A 13260-nucleotide genomic window follows, 5' to 3' on the forward strand; every position below is an offset into this window, starting at 1 on the left:
TTAAATAAAGCATTTTTTTTTATTTTTTATTTTGCAGCCAGTTTTCCTTAAAGGAAAACGAGTTGCAAAATAAAAAAAATAACGAAACCATTTGGTTTCGGTTTTTCAGAGTAGGCAGTGGTCCATTGCTCTGAAAAACCCTTTTTGGCAACATTCACAAAGGGGAAGGGGTCCCATGAGGACCCCTTCCCTTTTGCGAATGGGTTACCACCAGTGTGACACTGGTGGTAACTGCGAATTGCTTTGCGACTGCATTCGCGGTCACAAAGCAATTTAGCATAGCGATGCGAGTCGCAAATAGGAAGGGGACACCCCTTCCTATTTGCGAGTCGCATTCACAATTTGCGAGTCAGTACCGACTCGCAAATTGTGAATGAGCATTGCATTCGGCATTTTGCATGGCACAAACTGCAATTTTCGCAGTTTGCACCATGCAAAATGCTTGCTACATCTGGCCCTATATTTTTAATAAAGCTGTTGCCTCGGTATTACCTATTGGTCGCTATCAAATCCTACAGTTTGATTAGTTTCCCAACTGATTATACTGCTTTCTTTTAGCAACCATTAACATTATTAAATGAATGCTAGGATAAATATTTCCTACTGTACATCTGTTCATCGAGGGATTTCTTGTTATCACGCATACCAGAATGCAACGTTTTGCAGCAAATACCACTCCATATAGGTTTCCACAGGTAAATCTCGGCAGGTCTGCCACAATTTACCAGGGGAAAATTGCCCAGTAAATACTCAGACATGCAGCTGCTGGTGCTACTAGCACCAAAATCCACGTTATACTTCTATTTTTGAGTGCAAAATTAGTAATCAATTATTTCACTCATTAATTACAAACACCTTAGTGTTGGATTTTGGCGAGTGCTCTAATTATCACATCCAACATCTGCCCACTCCTAATGAGGGTATATCAGGAGATTATTCATATTTCCAATCCTTTTGGTCCACAGTGATTGGAATTCAGCCCTCAATGTATAATCAAGGACTACGCGTTTAGGAAACATCCCCTGAACCATAGCGGCATGCCCATGCTGCAATACCAGGTTGACTGGCACCAAGTGAAGTGTATCCTAACTTGACAATTTTGAATATTTGGTTGGAGTTGCTCAACTTAATTTGAAATGTATGCCCTTGACTGCACGAGCACTGTTACATTCTCAATGGAGCGCTCAGCATCAGTCTCCTGTGAACATAGCCTACTATTATTTTGCACAAATAAATTTAACATTCTTTTTTCCCTTGTGTATTTATGTTCTCCTTATGAAGTAGGCTCATTGTTATGAAATTTCCTCAAGTTCATTCCCAAGTACTTTTCGTCTGTAAATCCTAATAAGTGGTTTAAATGTAGCTTCTATCTCATTCTCATTTTCGTCACAATCAAGCATAAACAACACATATGCAATCAAGACATGCTTTTAGGTACTGCAATAGCGCCCCTTGTCTGTTCTTCTTTCCATAGCTCTCTTCTGTGATTACTACAATCCTGAAGGAAAGTGTGAGTGGCACTACAAGCCCTGCGGTGCCTCCTGCATGAAGACATGCCGGAACCCTAGTGGGAAATGCCTCAATGATGTACTACCAGGATTAGAAGGTGAGAAAGAACAACTTAGACATCGAGAAGAAAGAGCATTTTACCAGGAAAGCTATAGCATAACCTTCCTTGATACTTTTGTCCATGGGGATCTGGAATGTGTTTTACCAATTGAGGTACAGAGAAGAACATCAACAACATTGTGAAATGCCTTGCTGTTTATAGGATGTATGCACATTTTCTGAGATAATGCAAGAGGTGGGAAATTGGAAAAGACAACTATTGCAAAAATGAAGCCACTGGGGTGATCAGTGGCATAACAGAACTTGAGGTGGCCCACCTGCACAGTACAGGTAGGTCCCCCTCCCGCCTCATGCAGGAGCTTTCAGGACAGAGTACTATGCTGAGGGGTCCCCCTGGAGCACAGGGCTCCCTGCATCATGAGGAATGTTGGAGCCTTTGTTTCACCACTGGGGGTGATGTTGGACCTTAGGTGAGCTAAAGGTTAAAAGTGCAACTTATGTAGGTGAAAATATTTGTATTAAAATAATAAAATATAATAAAATGTATTAATTTCAAACGAAATGTATTAATTTCAAACTCTTTCGGGCTACTAATAAAGATGATTAAGAGCACCTTTGAGGCCCACAACTCAAATTAACTTCTACAATCATGCCCTTTTGATTGAACCTCACACATTGTAGCCTGAGTCCTCCAGAAGTTACTTAAGTCCTTCCTTCTCAGGATGCAGTCTAGCAACTAATTGAATGAATTCTGGGTCTCAAGAGTGATCTGAAATATCTTTATTGGTAAACGGTAAGAATGCAAACTAAAGGAAAATCAATATAGTTAGTAGAAATATTGCCACCTTCACAAGTTGTACTTTACCTCTATCCCTCACTAAAGATCCTTGTCAAAGGAAACCTTTATTATGATACTGCTGGGTCTTGTATCAAAGGATATTAGTTGTTCGAGACTGGTATACAGACAACCCACAAGAGGCAAGACCATTTGTCATGAAGAAGCCACAATTGGAGGGTAGCAACGAGTTAGCCATTGGCCTGACATTGAGTGAAGGTGTCTTCCATGATGATTCTGACTATAGCAGCCAAGTGTGGCGGACAAAGGATTATAAAACATATTAGGCTTCCATTTTAGAACAAGGTGAGCCTTTATTGGTTTAGTAACGTTTCTGATATCAGTTGTGGATAATATTAATTGGAATAAAGAAGGTAAATGTGGTACATGTCTGCACGAACTCATCTATTTTAGAGGTACCATCTAAGGTTTCAAACTTTGCAGGTACCTTTATCATGAGATGGGAGGGGCTGGGATGAAAAGACAAAAATGCGTGTTTTTGAAATGTGCATTTATGTATATTTGCAGTGGAAAAGCCTGTACAGTTTGGTATAATCAGCTCTTTTTAAAAATAAAAAGTAGCTAAGGGGTAAGGGTCAACGACATTGTTCATGTACCCTTAAAGTTATTGTGAATTTTTCTGTCTGCACGCACTCGGTCTAGTTTAACTCCTCCTTTCTCTGGCTTAGGCTGCTACCCAAGCTGCCCCACTGACAAACCATTTTTCAACGAGGAAGAGATGGAGTGTACGGCTCAATGTGGATGTTATGATGCCAGCGGAAAATACTACAAGCCAGGAACAAAGGTTGACACCGATGTGAACTGCCAGTCTTGGTAAATATTATTTCCGATAAATTCAGAGACAAACATAAGTGACTAGGTAAAATGAAACAGGGGTTTGGGAGATGAAGCTGGTGTGCTTCACAACAAATGCTATACATGATCTTGACCAAGGCAATATATCACTCGTATAATGCTTCTTACACAGCCTCATTTTACTAAGTTGATTATTCAGAGGGCTTCTATTACTAGCAGGTAAACAAACGAAATGTGCGAATAGATTTGTACATGCCTTTGCAGCATACACTACCGGCACCTACAAGCAAGAAGTGTGATGATTAAGCCTGCACCGTGGGAGCTCAGGTTCACCACAGTGAGAGTCTGGGCCCGTGTGCATTCACACTGGAAAGACCATTGGAGGAGTACCGCGAAGTAACGAACCTTTCCAAAGGGGAATAAAAGTAATAATGATTTGCATTCGTCACCCCCTGACCCATTTTAATTCAACCAAAGATGAGACAGCTAGGTGTCGCCAATTAGCATTGTAAACGTTGTATAAATAATTAAGTTTGCATTAAGATGAAACCTTCCTTCTCTTTTTGCAGCACTTGCACAACAAACGGCATTGCGTGCACACAGAGCGATGAAGGTAGGATATTTGACCAATTCCATGACTCTTTGAGAACCTTCTTTATTGTGGACGTACAAACACTGTTGTGTTGGTAATGGCTCTATCCTCTTTTTTTGTGATTGGCAGCTTGCTACTGCGAGTACCAGGGGAAAAGATATAAGTACAATGAAGTAATCTACTACACCACAGACGGCATCGGAGGGTGCATCAACGCAACGTGTGGCAATAATGGAACAATAGTCAGGGCTATTTATGCCTGTACCACCACAGTGCCCTCCACCACATTTGTCTTCACCACCACCACTTCAAGCTCAGTTCCTACCACCACCACAAAAGGTGCAATTAGCTTCTCATTTCTATATGTGCACGTTGCTATTCCTCGAAGTCTTGAAATAAAATCAATGGATGGGTCATTTATATAAATGCAAGACACTAAAGAATATTTGAGCTTACCTAGGGCCAGATTTACAACGCCCAAGTGCCACCAGTGAGTCACTTTTAGTGATGCTCCGGTGGCATTGTGCAGTGCACCAAATTTATAAGGTGGCGCTAAGCCACTTTTTGTGGCTTAATGCTGCCTTGTAAATGTGGGCCCCTCCAACGCAGTTTTCTGCATCAGAGGTATGTGCAATGGATGTTGCTGTGGGCGTTCCACTACAACACCCCTTGCTTTTGACACTGCCACAGATTTAATAGAAAGTGTAAAGCTGTGGCAGCAGCAAAAATTAACGACACTCCAGGGGTGGCGTTAGCATGGCACAATGAGGAGGAATACTTTTAATCCTCCTAATTTTTTGCTTTCTCCATGTATGCTGCAGCACACATAGAAAGTGCAAAGGACCATGAATGGTTGTTTATGTGCAGGAAGGTTTTCCTTTCTGCATAAACAATCCTTCAAAAATGACGATTTGGAACTTCTATGTGTGCTGCATTCTGCAGCCCCCGTAGAAGTTCCAAATTGCCATTGTAGAAACAATCACTCCCCTGAACACAGACACTGTTGCACTGTGGTGCAAGGATGCCTGCATTGGCGCAGGCTGCTTTATTTTGCGCCGGTGCAGACAGAAACGCAGGGCTGCGCCGTATTCTTGTGAATACGGTGCATCCCTGCATTTCAAAACTGTCTCAGTGCGGCGCTGCTAATTTTGACACAGCACCGCACTGTGCTTGCTTCTTGTAGATCTAATCCTTAGTTTTTAACACAGAGTGAAGAGATGCAACTTAAGTGCCGGGCAGTGGATGCAGACAGTTTTTCACCTTCCCATTCACTACAAATGGCTTTGGGATAGGCAGGCAGAAGCAACCAGCAAAGAAGTCATCCTTAGAAATAGACTCCCCATATTTCAATGGATACACTCCAGGCTGCACCATGCAGACATGAAATCTGCTGTGGGCAGTATGTGAATGTTTGTAAAATACCCCCAGCACCCTTTGACCCATGTTATCCATGTGAAGCAACACCGTACATGATTTAGGCTTTTCTATCAAATGCAGTCTCAGCTGGGAAATGGCCATCTGGGAAATGCAAGCAGTGTGAAGAGTCCAGGTTGAATACTATCATCACTGGGCACTCCATGTATGTGAACGAGACGAATTACAGAACTATGGGAGTTATTACAACTTTGAAGGAGGTGTTAATCCGTCCCAAATGTGAAGGATATACCACCAGCCGTATTACAAGTTCCATAGGATATAATGGACTCGTAATACGGCTGGTGGTATATCCGTCACTTTACCGTCACTTTTGGGACGGATTAACACCTCCTCCAAAGTTGTAATAACCCCCTATGTATCTTGTAAAGAAAACCGATCAGATATTTTTGTTTCATGCCCCCCCATCCCAATTGATCTTGGTAACCATTAGGCACCATAACTTTGTAACAATGTTTGTTCAGAATTTCTTCCTGTAGTCTTCCCCAAAGTGCGGGGTTATTTTGGCACAGATCAACAATATAGAACATTTGTAATAACATACGAGTCACTGTGAAATGCAAGCCAGAAAATACAGCCCTACATTTTATTGAAAACGCTCTAAAAAACACATCATTAGTCATTTCAAGTATTAGACAAGTACAAAAATTGACAGCATAATATTTATTTTGATTTCTTTTCCAGCGCCCACCACAACAATCTGTGTTCGCGAGCAATGTACGTGGTCACCATGGTATGACGTCAGCTATCCCAACCCTGGGATGAACAATGGAGATTTTGACACCTTTGAGAATATAAGAGCAAAGGGATACAGCGTTTGTAAAATCCCGAATAATGTTCAATGTAGGGCTGAACGATTCCCTAACACACCACTGAGTGACCTGGAGCAGGTGGTAGCCTGCAATAAATCATTTGGACTGGTGTGTTACAATAAAGACCAGCTTCCACCAATCTGTTACAATTATGAAATAAGGATTCAGTGTTGCATGTATGTGCCCTGTGGAACAATTGCTCCAACAACCACACTCCCTACAACCTCTCCAGAAGAACCAACAACGCCGGGAACAACTACTACCCCTTCCACTACAAGTGCATCCACAACAACAGAAATGACCCCAGCATCAACAATTTGTAAGCCAAAATGCAAATGGACAACTTGGTTTGATGTTGATGTGCCTAATGTTGGGAGTGCAGAAGGAGACTATGAAATTTATGACAAGATCAGAGCAGCAGGACTTAAGTTCTGTGAGAAACCTGTGGATATTGAATGCAGGGCAGAAAAATTCCCTGAACAAAATATAGATGAGAGTGGACAAATAGTGCAGTGTAACGTAACTTTTGGTCTTGTGTGTAAGAATGAAGAACAAATAGGAGACTTTAAGATGTGTCTTAACTATCAAATTAAAGTACTCTGCTGTGATGATGAGAGTCATTGCCTAACTCCATCAACATCACCACCACCTACTACAACAGAAACTACAACTTCAACACCAACAACAAAGTCTGTTGTAACCACAACCACAGAAACTACAACTGCACCAACTACAACCACTGAGACTATAGCTACTACTGCAGAGCTGCCAACTACAACAGAAACCACCACATCAACAGAAACTACAACTCTGGTACCAACTACTCCACTGACTACAACCCCTGAGACAACTACTACTACTGAGCCAACAACTGTAACAACCACAATGTCAATTCCTACAACAACCTCAACAATTACCACAACTATACCACCAACTACAACTCAACCTTCTTCTACCACAGAAACCACAACTCTTACAACGAAAACTGAAACTACTACCACAACAGAAACTACAACAACCCCAATTTCAGCTACAACCATTGTTGTCACCACAACCCCATCAACTACAACTGCACCAACAACTACTGGGACCACTAGTACAGAAACCACAATTCCCACAGCTGCACCCAAAACTACCACCACAACTGAAACTACCATTACTCCAATACCAACAACAACAGCTGCTCCACCAACTACTACAAATGTGATTACCACCATGGAGACTGCAACCTCTACAACTACACCAGAAACAACAACTACAACAGAAACTGCAACAACTCCAGTACCAACTACAACCATCGTCACCACAACCACAGGGACTACAACTGCACCAACAACTATAATCACAGAGACCACAGTCTCTACAACTACACCAGAAACTACTACCACAACGGAAACTACAACGACTCCAGTACCAACTACTGCCATTGTCACCACAACCACAGAAACTACAACTGCGCCAACAACTATAACCACTGAAACTACTGGCACTACCACAGAGACCACAACCCCTACAACTACTACAGAAATTACAACCACAACTGAAACAACAACAACTTCAAAACAAACTACAACCTCTGTGATCACAACCACAGAAACTACAACTGCACCAACTACAACAACTGAGGCTACTACCACAGAAACCACAACCACTACAACTACACCAAAAACTACTACCACAACAGAAACTACAACAACTCCTATACCAACTACGACCACGGTCACCACAACCACAGGAACTACAACTGCACCACCAACTACAACCACTGAGACTACTACCACTACCGCAGAGACCACAGCCCCTACTACTACACCAGAAACTGCAACCACAACAGAAACAACAACATCTACATCACCAACCACAACCACTGCTGTACCTACAACCACAGAAACAACAACCACCACAACCTCAGAAATACCAACTGTATGCCAACCAAGATGTCAGTGGACAAAATGGTTTGATGTTAATCTTCCTTCATCTGAACGAGGTGGCGGAGATATTGAAACATACAATAACATTATAGCTTCAGGAGAGAAAATCTGCAAGACACCACAGAATATAAAATGCAGAGCAGAGAACTTCCCAGATATAAACATCAATGACATTGGCCAAGTTGTTCAGTGTAATGTAACATTTGGACTAATCTGCAATAACAACGATCAAATTGGAAAATCTAAAGTGTGCCATAACTATGAAATAAGTGTTCTGTGCTGTGATGACTATAGCCATTGTCCAACTACACCCCCTTCAACAACTACAACGACTCTGCCAACAACTGTAACAACCACATCAACAATTCCTACAACAACCTCAACAACTACTACAACAGCACCACCAACTACAACTGAACCTACTACTACCACAGAAACCACAACCCCTACAACTACACCAGAAACTACTACCACAACAGAAACTACAACAACCCCAATACCAACTACAACCACAGAAACTACAACTACACCAACAACTACAACCACTGAGACTACTACCACTACCACAGAGACCACAACCCCTACAACTACTCCAGAAACTACAACAACAATAGAAACTACAACATCTTCAGCACCAACCACTGCTGTAACTACAACAACCTCAGAAATACCAACGGTATGCCAACCAAAATGTCAGTGGACAAAATGGTTTGATGTTAATCTTCCTTCATCTGAAAAAGGTGGCGGAGACATTGAAACATACAATAACATTATAGCATCAGGAGAGAAAATCTGCAAGATACCACAGAATATAAAATGCAGAGCAGAGAACTTCCCAGATGTAAACATCAATGACATTGGACAAGTTGTTCAGTGCAATGTAACATTTGGATTGATCTGCAATAACAACGATCAGATTGGAAAATCGAAAGTGTGCTATAACTATGAAATAAGTGTTTTGTGTTGTGATGACTACAGCCATTGTCCAACTACACCGCCTTCAACAACTACAACCACTGTGCCAACAACTGTAACAACCACAACAACAGTTCCTACAACAACCTCAGCAACTACTACGACAGCACCACCAACTACAACTGAACCTACTACTACCACAGAAACCACAACCCCTACAACTACACCAGAAACTACTACCACAACAGAAACTACAACAACCCCAATACCAACTACAACCACAGAAACTACAACTACACCAACAACTACAACCACTGAGACTACTACCACAGAGACCACAACCCCTACAACTACTCCAGAAACTACAACCACAATAGAAACTACAACATCTTCAGCACCAACCACTGCTGTAACTACAACAACCTCAGAAATACCAACGGTATGCCAACCAAAATGTCAGTGGACAAAATGGTTTGATGTTAATCTTCCTTCATCTGAAAAAGGTGGCGGAGACATTGAAACATACAATAACATTATAGCATCAGGAGAGAAAATCTGCAAGATACCACAGAATATAAAATGCAGAGCAGAGAACTTCCCAGATGTAAACATCAATGACATTGGACAAGTTGTTCAGTGCAATGTAACATTTGGATTGATCTGCAATAACAACGATCAGATTGGAAAATCGAAAGTGTGCTATAACTATGAAATAAGTGTTTTGTGTTGTGATGACTACAGCCATTGTCCAACTACACCGCCTTCAACAACTACAACCACTGTGCCAACAACTGTAACAACCACAACAACAGTTCCTACAACAACCTCAGCAACTACTACGACAGCACCAGCAACTACAACTGAACCTACTACTACCACAGAAACCACAACCCCTACAACTACACCAGAAACTACTACCACAACAGAAACTACAACAACCCCAATACCAACTACAACCACAGAAACTACAACTACACCAACAACTACAACCACTGAGACTACTACAACTACCACAGAGACCACAACCCCTACAACTACTCCAGATACTACAACCACAATAGAAACTACAACATCTTCAGCACCAACCACTGCTGTAACTACAACAACCTCAGAAATACCAACGGTATGCCAACCAAAATGTCAGTGGACAAAATGGTTTGATGTTAATCTTCCTTCATCTGAAAAAGGTGGCGGAGACATTGAAACATACAATAACATTATAGCATCAGGAGAGAAAATCTGCAAGATACCACAGAATATAATATGCAGAGCAGAGAACTTCCCAGATGTAAACATCAATGACATTGGACAAGTTGTTCAGTGCAATGTAACATTTGGATTGATCTGCAATAACAACGATCAGATTGGAAAATCGAAAGTGTGCTATAACTATGAAATAAGTGTTTTGTGTTGTGATGACTACAGCCATTGTCCAACTACACCGCCTTCAACAACTACAACCACTGTGCCAACAACTGTAACAACCACAACAACAGTTCCTACAACAACCTCAGCAACTACTACGACAGCACCACCAACTACAACTGAACCTACTACTACCACAGAAACCACAACCCCTACAACTACACCAGAAACTACTACCACAACAGAAACTACAACAACCCCAATACCAACTACAACCACAGAAACTACAACTACACCAACAACTACAACCACTGAGACTACTACCACTACCACAGAGACCACAACCCCTACAACTACTCCAGAAACTACAACCACAATAGAAACTACAACATCTTCAGCACCAACCACTGCTGTAACTACAACAACCTCAGAAATACCAACGGTATGCCAACCAAAATGTCAGTGGACAAAATGGCTTGATGTTAATCTTCCTTCATCTGAAAAAGGTGGCGGAGACATTGAAACATACAATAACATTATAGCATCAGGAGAGAAAATCTGCAAGATACCACAGAATATAAAATGCAGAGCAGAGAACTTCCCAGATGTAAACATCAATGACATTGGACAAGTTGTTCAGTGCAATGTAACATTTGGATTGATCTGCAATAACAACGATCAGATTGGAAAATCGAAAGTGTGCTATAACTATGAAATAAGTGTTTTGTGTTGTGATGACTACAGCCATTGTCCAACTACACCGCCTTCAACAACTACAACCACTGTGCCAACAACTGTAACAACCACAACAACCGTTCCTACAACAACCTCAGCAACAACTACAACAGCACCACCAACCACAACTGAACCTACTACTACCACAGAAACCACAACCCCTACAACTACACCAGAAAAAACGACCACAACAGAAACTACAACAACCCCAATACCAATTACAACCACAGAAACTACAACTACACCAACAACCACTGAGACTACTACCACTACCACAGAGACCACAACCCCTACAACTACTCCAGAAACTACAACCACAATAGAAACTACAACATCTTCAGCACCAACCACTGCTGTAACTACAACCATCACAACCTCAGAAATACCAACGATATGCCAAGCAAAATGTCAGTGGACAAAATGGTTTGATGTAAATCTTCCTTCATCTGAAAAAGGTGGCGGAGACATTGAAACATACAATAACATTATAGCATCAGGAGAGAAAATCTGCAAGACACCACTAAATATAAAATGCAGAGCAGAGAACTTCCCAGATGTAAACATCAATGACATTGGACAAGTTGTTCAGTGCAATGTAACATTTGGATTGATCTGCAATAACAATGATCAGATTGGAAAATCTAAGGTGTGCTATAACTATGAAATAAGTGTTTTGTGTTGTGATGACTACAGCCATTGTCCAACTACACCACCTTCAACAACTACAACCACTGTGCCAACAACTGTAACAACCACAACAACAACAATTCCTACAACAACCTCAGCAACTTCTACAACAGCACCACTGACTACAACTGAACCTACTACTACCCCAGAAACCACAACCCCTACAACTACACCAGAAACTACTACCACAACAGAAACTACAACTACCCCAATACCAATTACAACCACAGAAACTACAACTACACCAACAACTACAACCACTGAGACTACTACCACTACCACAGAGACCACAACCCCTACAACTACTCCAGAAACTACAACCACAATAGAAACTACAACATCTTCAGCACCAACCACTGCTGTAACTACATTTCCCACAACCTCAGAAATACCAACGATATGCCAAGCAAAATGTCAGTGGACAAAATGGTTTGATGTAAATCTTCCTTCATCTAAAAAAGGTGGCGGAGACATTGAAACATACAATAACATTATAGCATCAGGAGAGAAAATCTGCAAGACACCACTGAACATAAAGTGCAGAGCAGAGAACTTCCCAGATGTAAGCATCAATGACATTGGACAAGTTGTTCAGTGCGATGTAACATTTGGATTGATCTGCAATAACAATGATCAGATTGGAAAATCTACGGTGTGCTATAACTATGAAATAAGTGTTTTGTGTTGTGATGACTACAGCCATTGTCCAACTACACCACCTTCAACAACTACAACCACTCTGCCAACAACTGTAACAACCACAACAACAACAATTCCCACAACAACCTCAGCAACTTCTACAACAGCACCACCGACTACAACTGAACCTACTACTACCCCAGAAACCACAACCCCCACAACTACACCAGAAACTACTACCACAACAGAAACTACAACTACCCCAATACCCACTACAACCACTGTCGCCACAACCACAGGAACTACAACTGCACCACCAACTACAACCACTGAAACTACTACCACTACCACAGAGACCACAACTCCTACAACTACTGTGCCAACAACTGTAACAACTACAACCCCAGTTCCCACAACAACTTCACCACTTACCACGAGTGCACCACCATCGAGCACAACACAATCTACTACAACCAAAGAAACCCCAACAACTATAACTGAAACAACTACAATACCAACTACAACATCTATTATTACCACAGCAACAGAAACTACAACACCATCAACAACCTCAGTGCCTACCACAACTGCCCCATCAACTACAACCACTGAGACTACAGTGACAACAACTGAAGAAACTACTACACCTACTACACCTGGAATTAATATAATTACTCCACAAAAAACAACTGTACAAACTGGGCATTTTGAGTTTTCCACAACAATAAGAGAAACCACCACAAAACTCACAACCACTCCACAGACGACCATTTCATCCACTGTTACCAGACCCAAATCTACTAGTCCTACTACTGCCTCCTGCCGTTGTCATGTGCATGATAAATTCTTCAATCCAGGTAAGAGAAATTGACTTTTTGCAATAAAATTGATTGCTGATTGTCTGTTTATCTTATTACAGGCATCTATAAA

The 13260-nt window shown here is 41.4% G+C and overlaps 1 protein-coding gene across 1 annotated transcript in view; it reads left to right on the forward strand.

Moving 5' to 3' along the window:
* The window catches only part of LOC138284405 (mucin-5AC-like), an 88454-nt gene that overhangs the window by 41372 nt on the left and 33822 nt on the right, over positions 1–13260 (forward strand). The window contains exons 27-32 of the mRNA XM_069223142.1: positions 1475–1606; positions 3094–3238; positions 3790–3833; positions 3942–4151; positions 5931–6335; positions 9189–13187. Of these exons, the coding sequence (XP_069079243.1) occupies positions 1475–1606; positions 3094–3238; positions 3790–3833; positions 3942–4151; positions 5931–6335; positions 9189–13187 (4935 nt within the window). The remainder of the gene's footprint in view (positions 1–1474; positions 1607–3093; positions 3239–3789; positions 3834–3941; positions 4152–5930; positions 6336–9188; positions 13188–13260) is intronic.

Source organism: Pleurodeles waltl, chromosome 3_1, assembly GCF_031143425.1.
Source record: "Pleurodeles waltl isolate 20211129_DDA chromosome 3_1, aPleWal1.hap1.20221129, whole genome shotgun sequence".
Taxonomy (NCBI): domain Eukaryota; kingdom Metazoa; phylum Chordata; class Amphibia; order Caudata; family Salamandridae; genus Pleurodeles; species Pleurodeles waltl.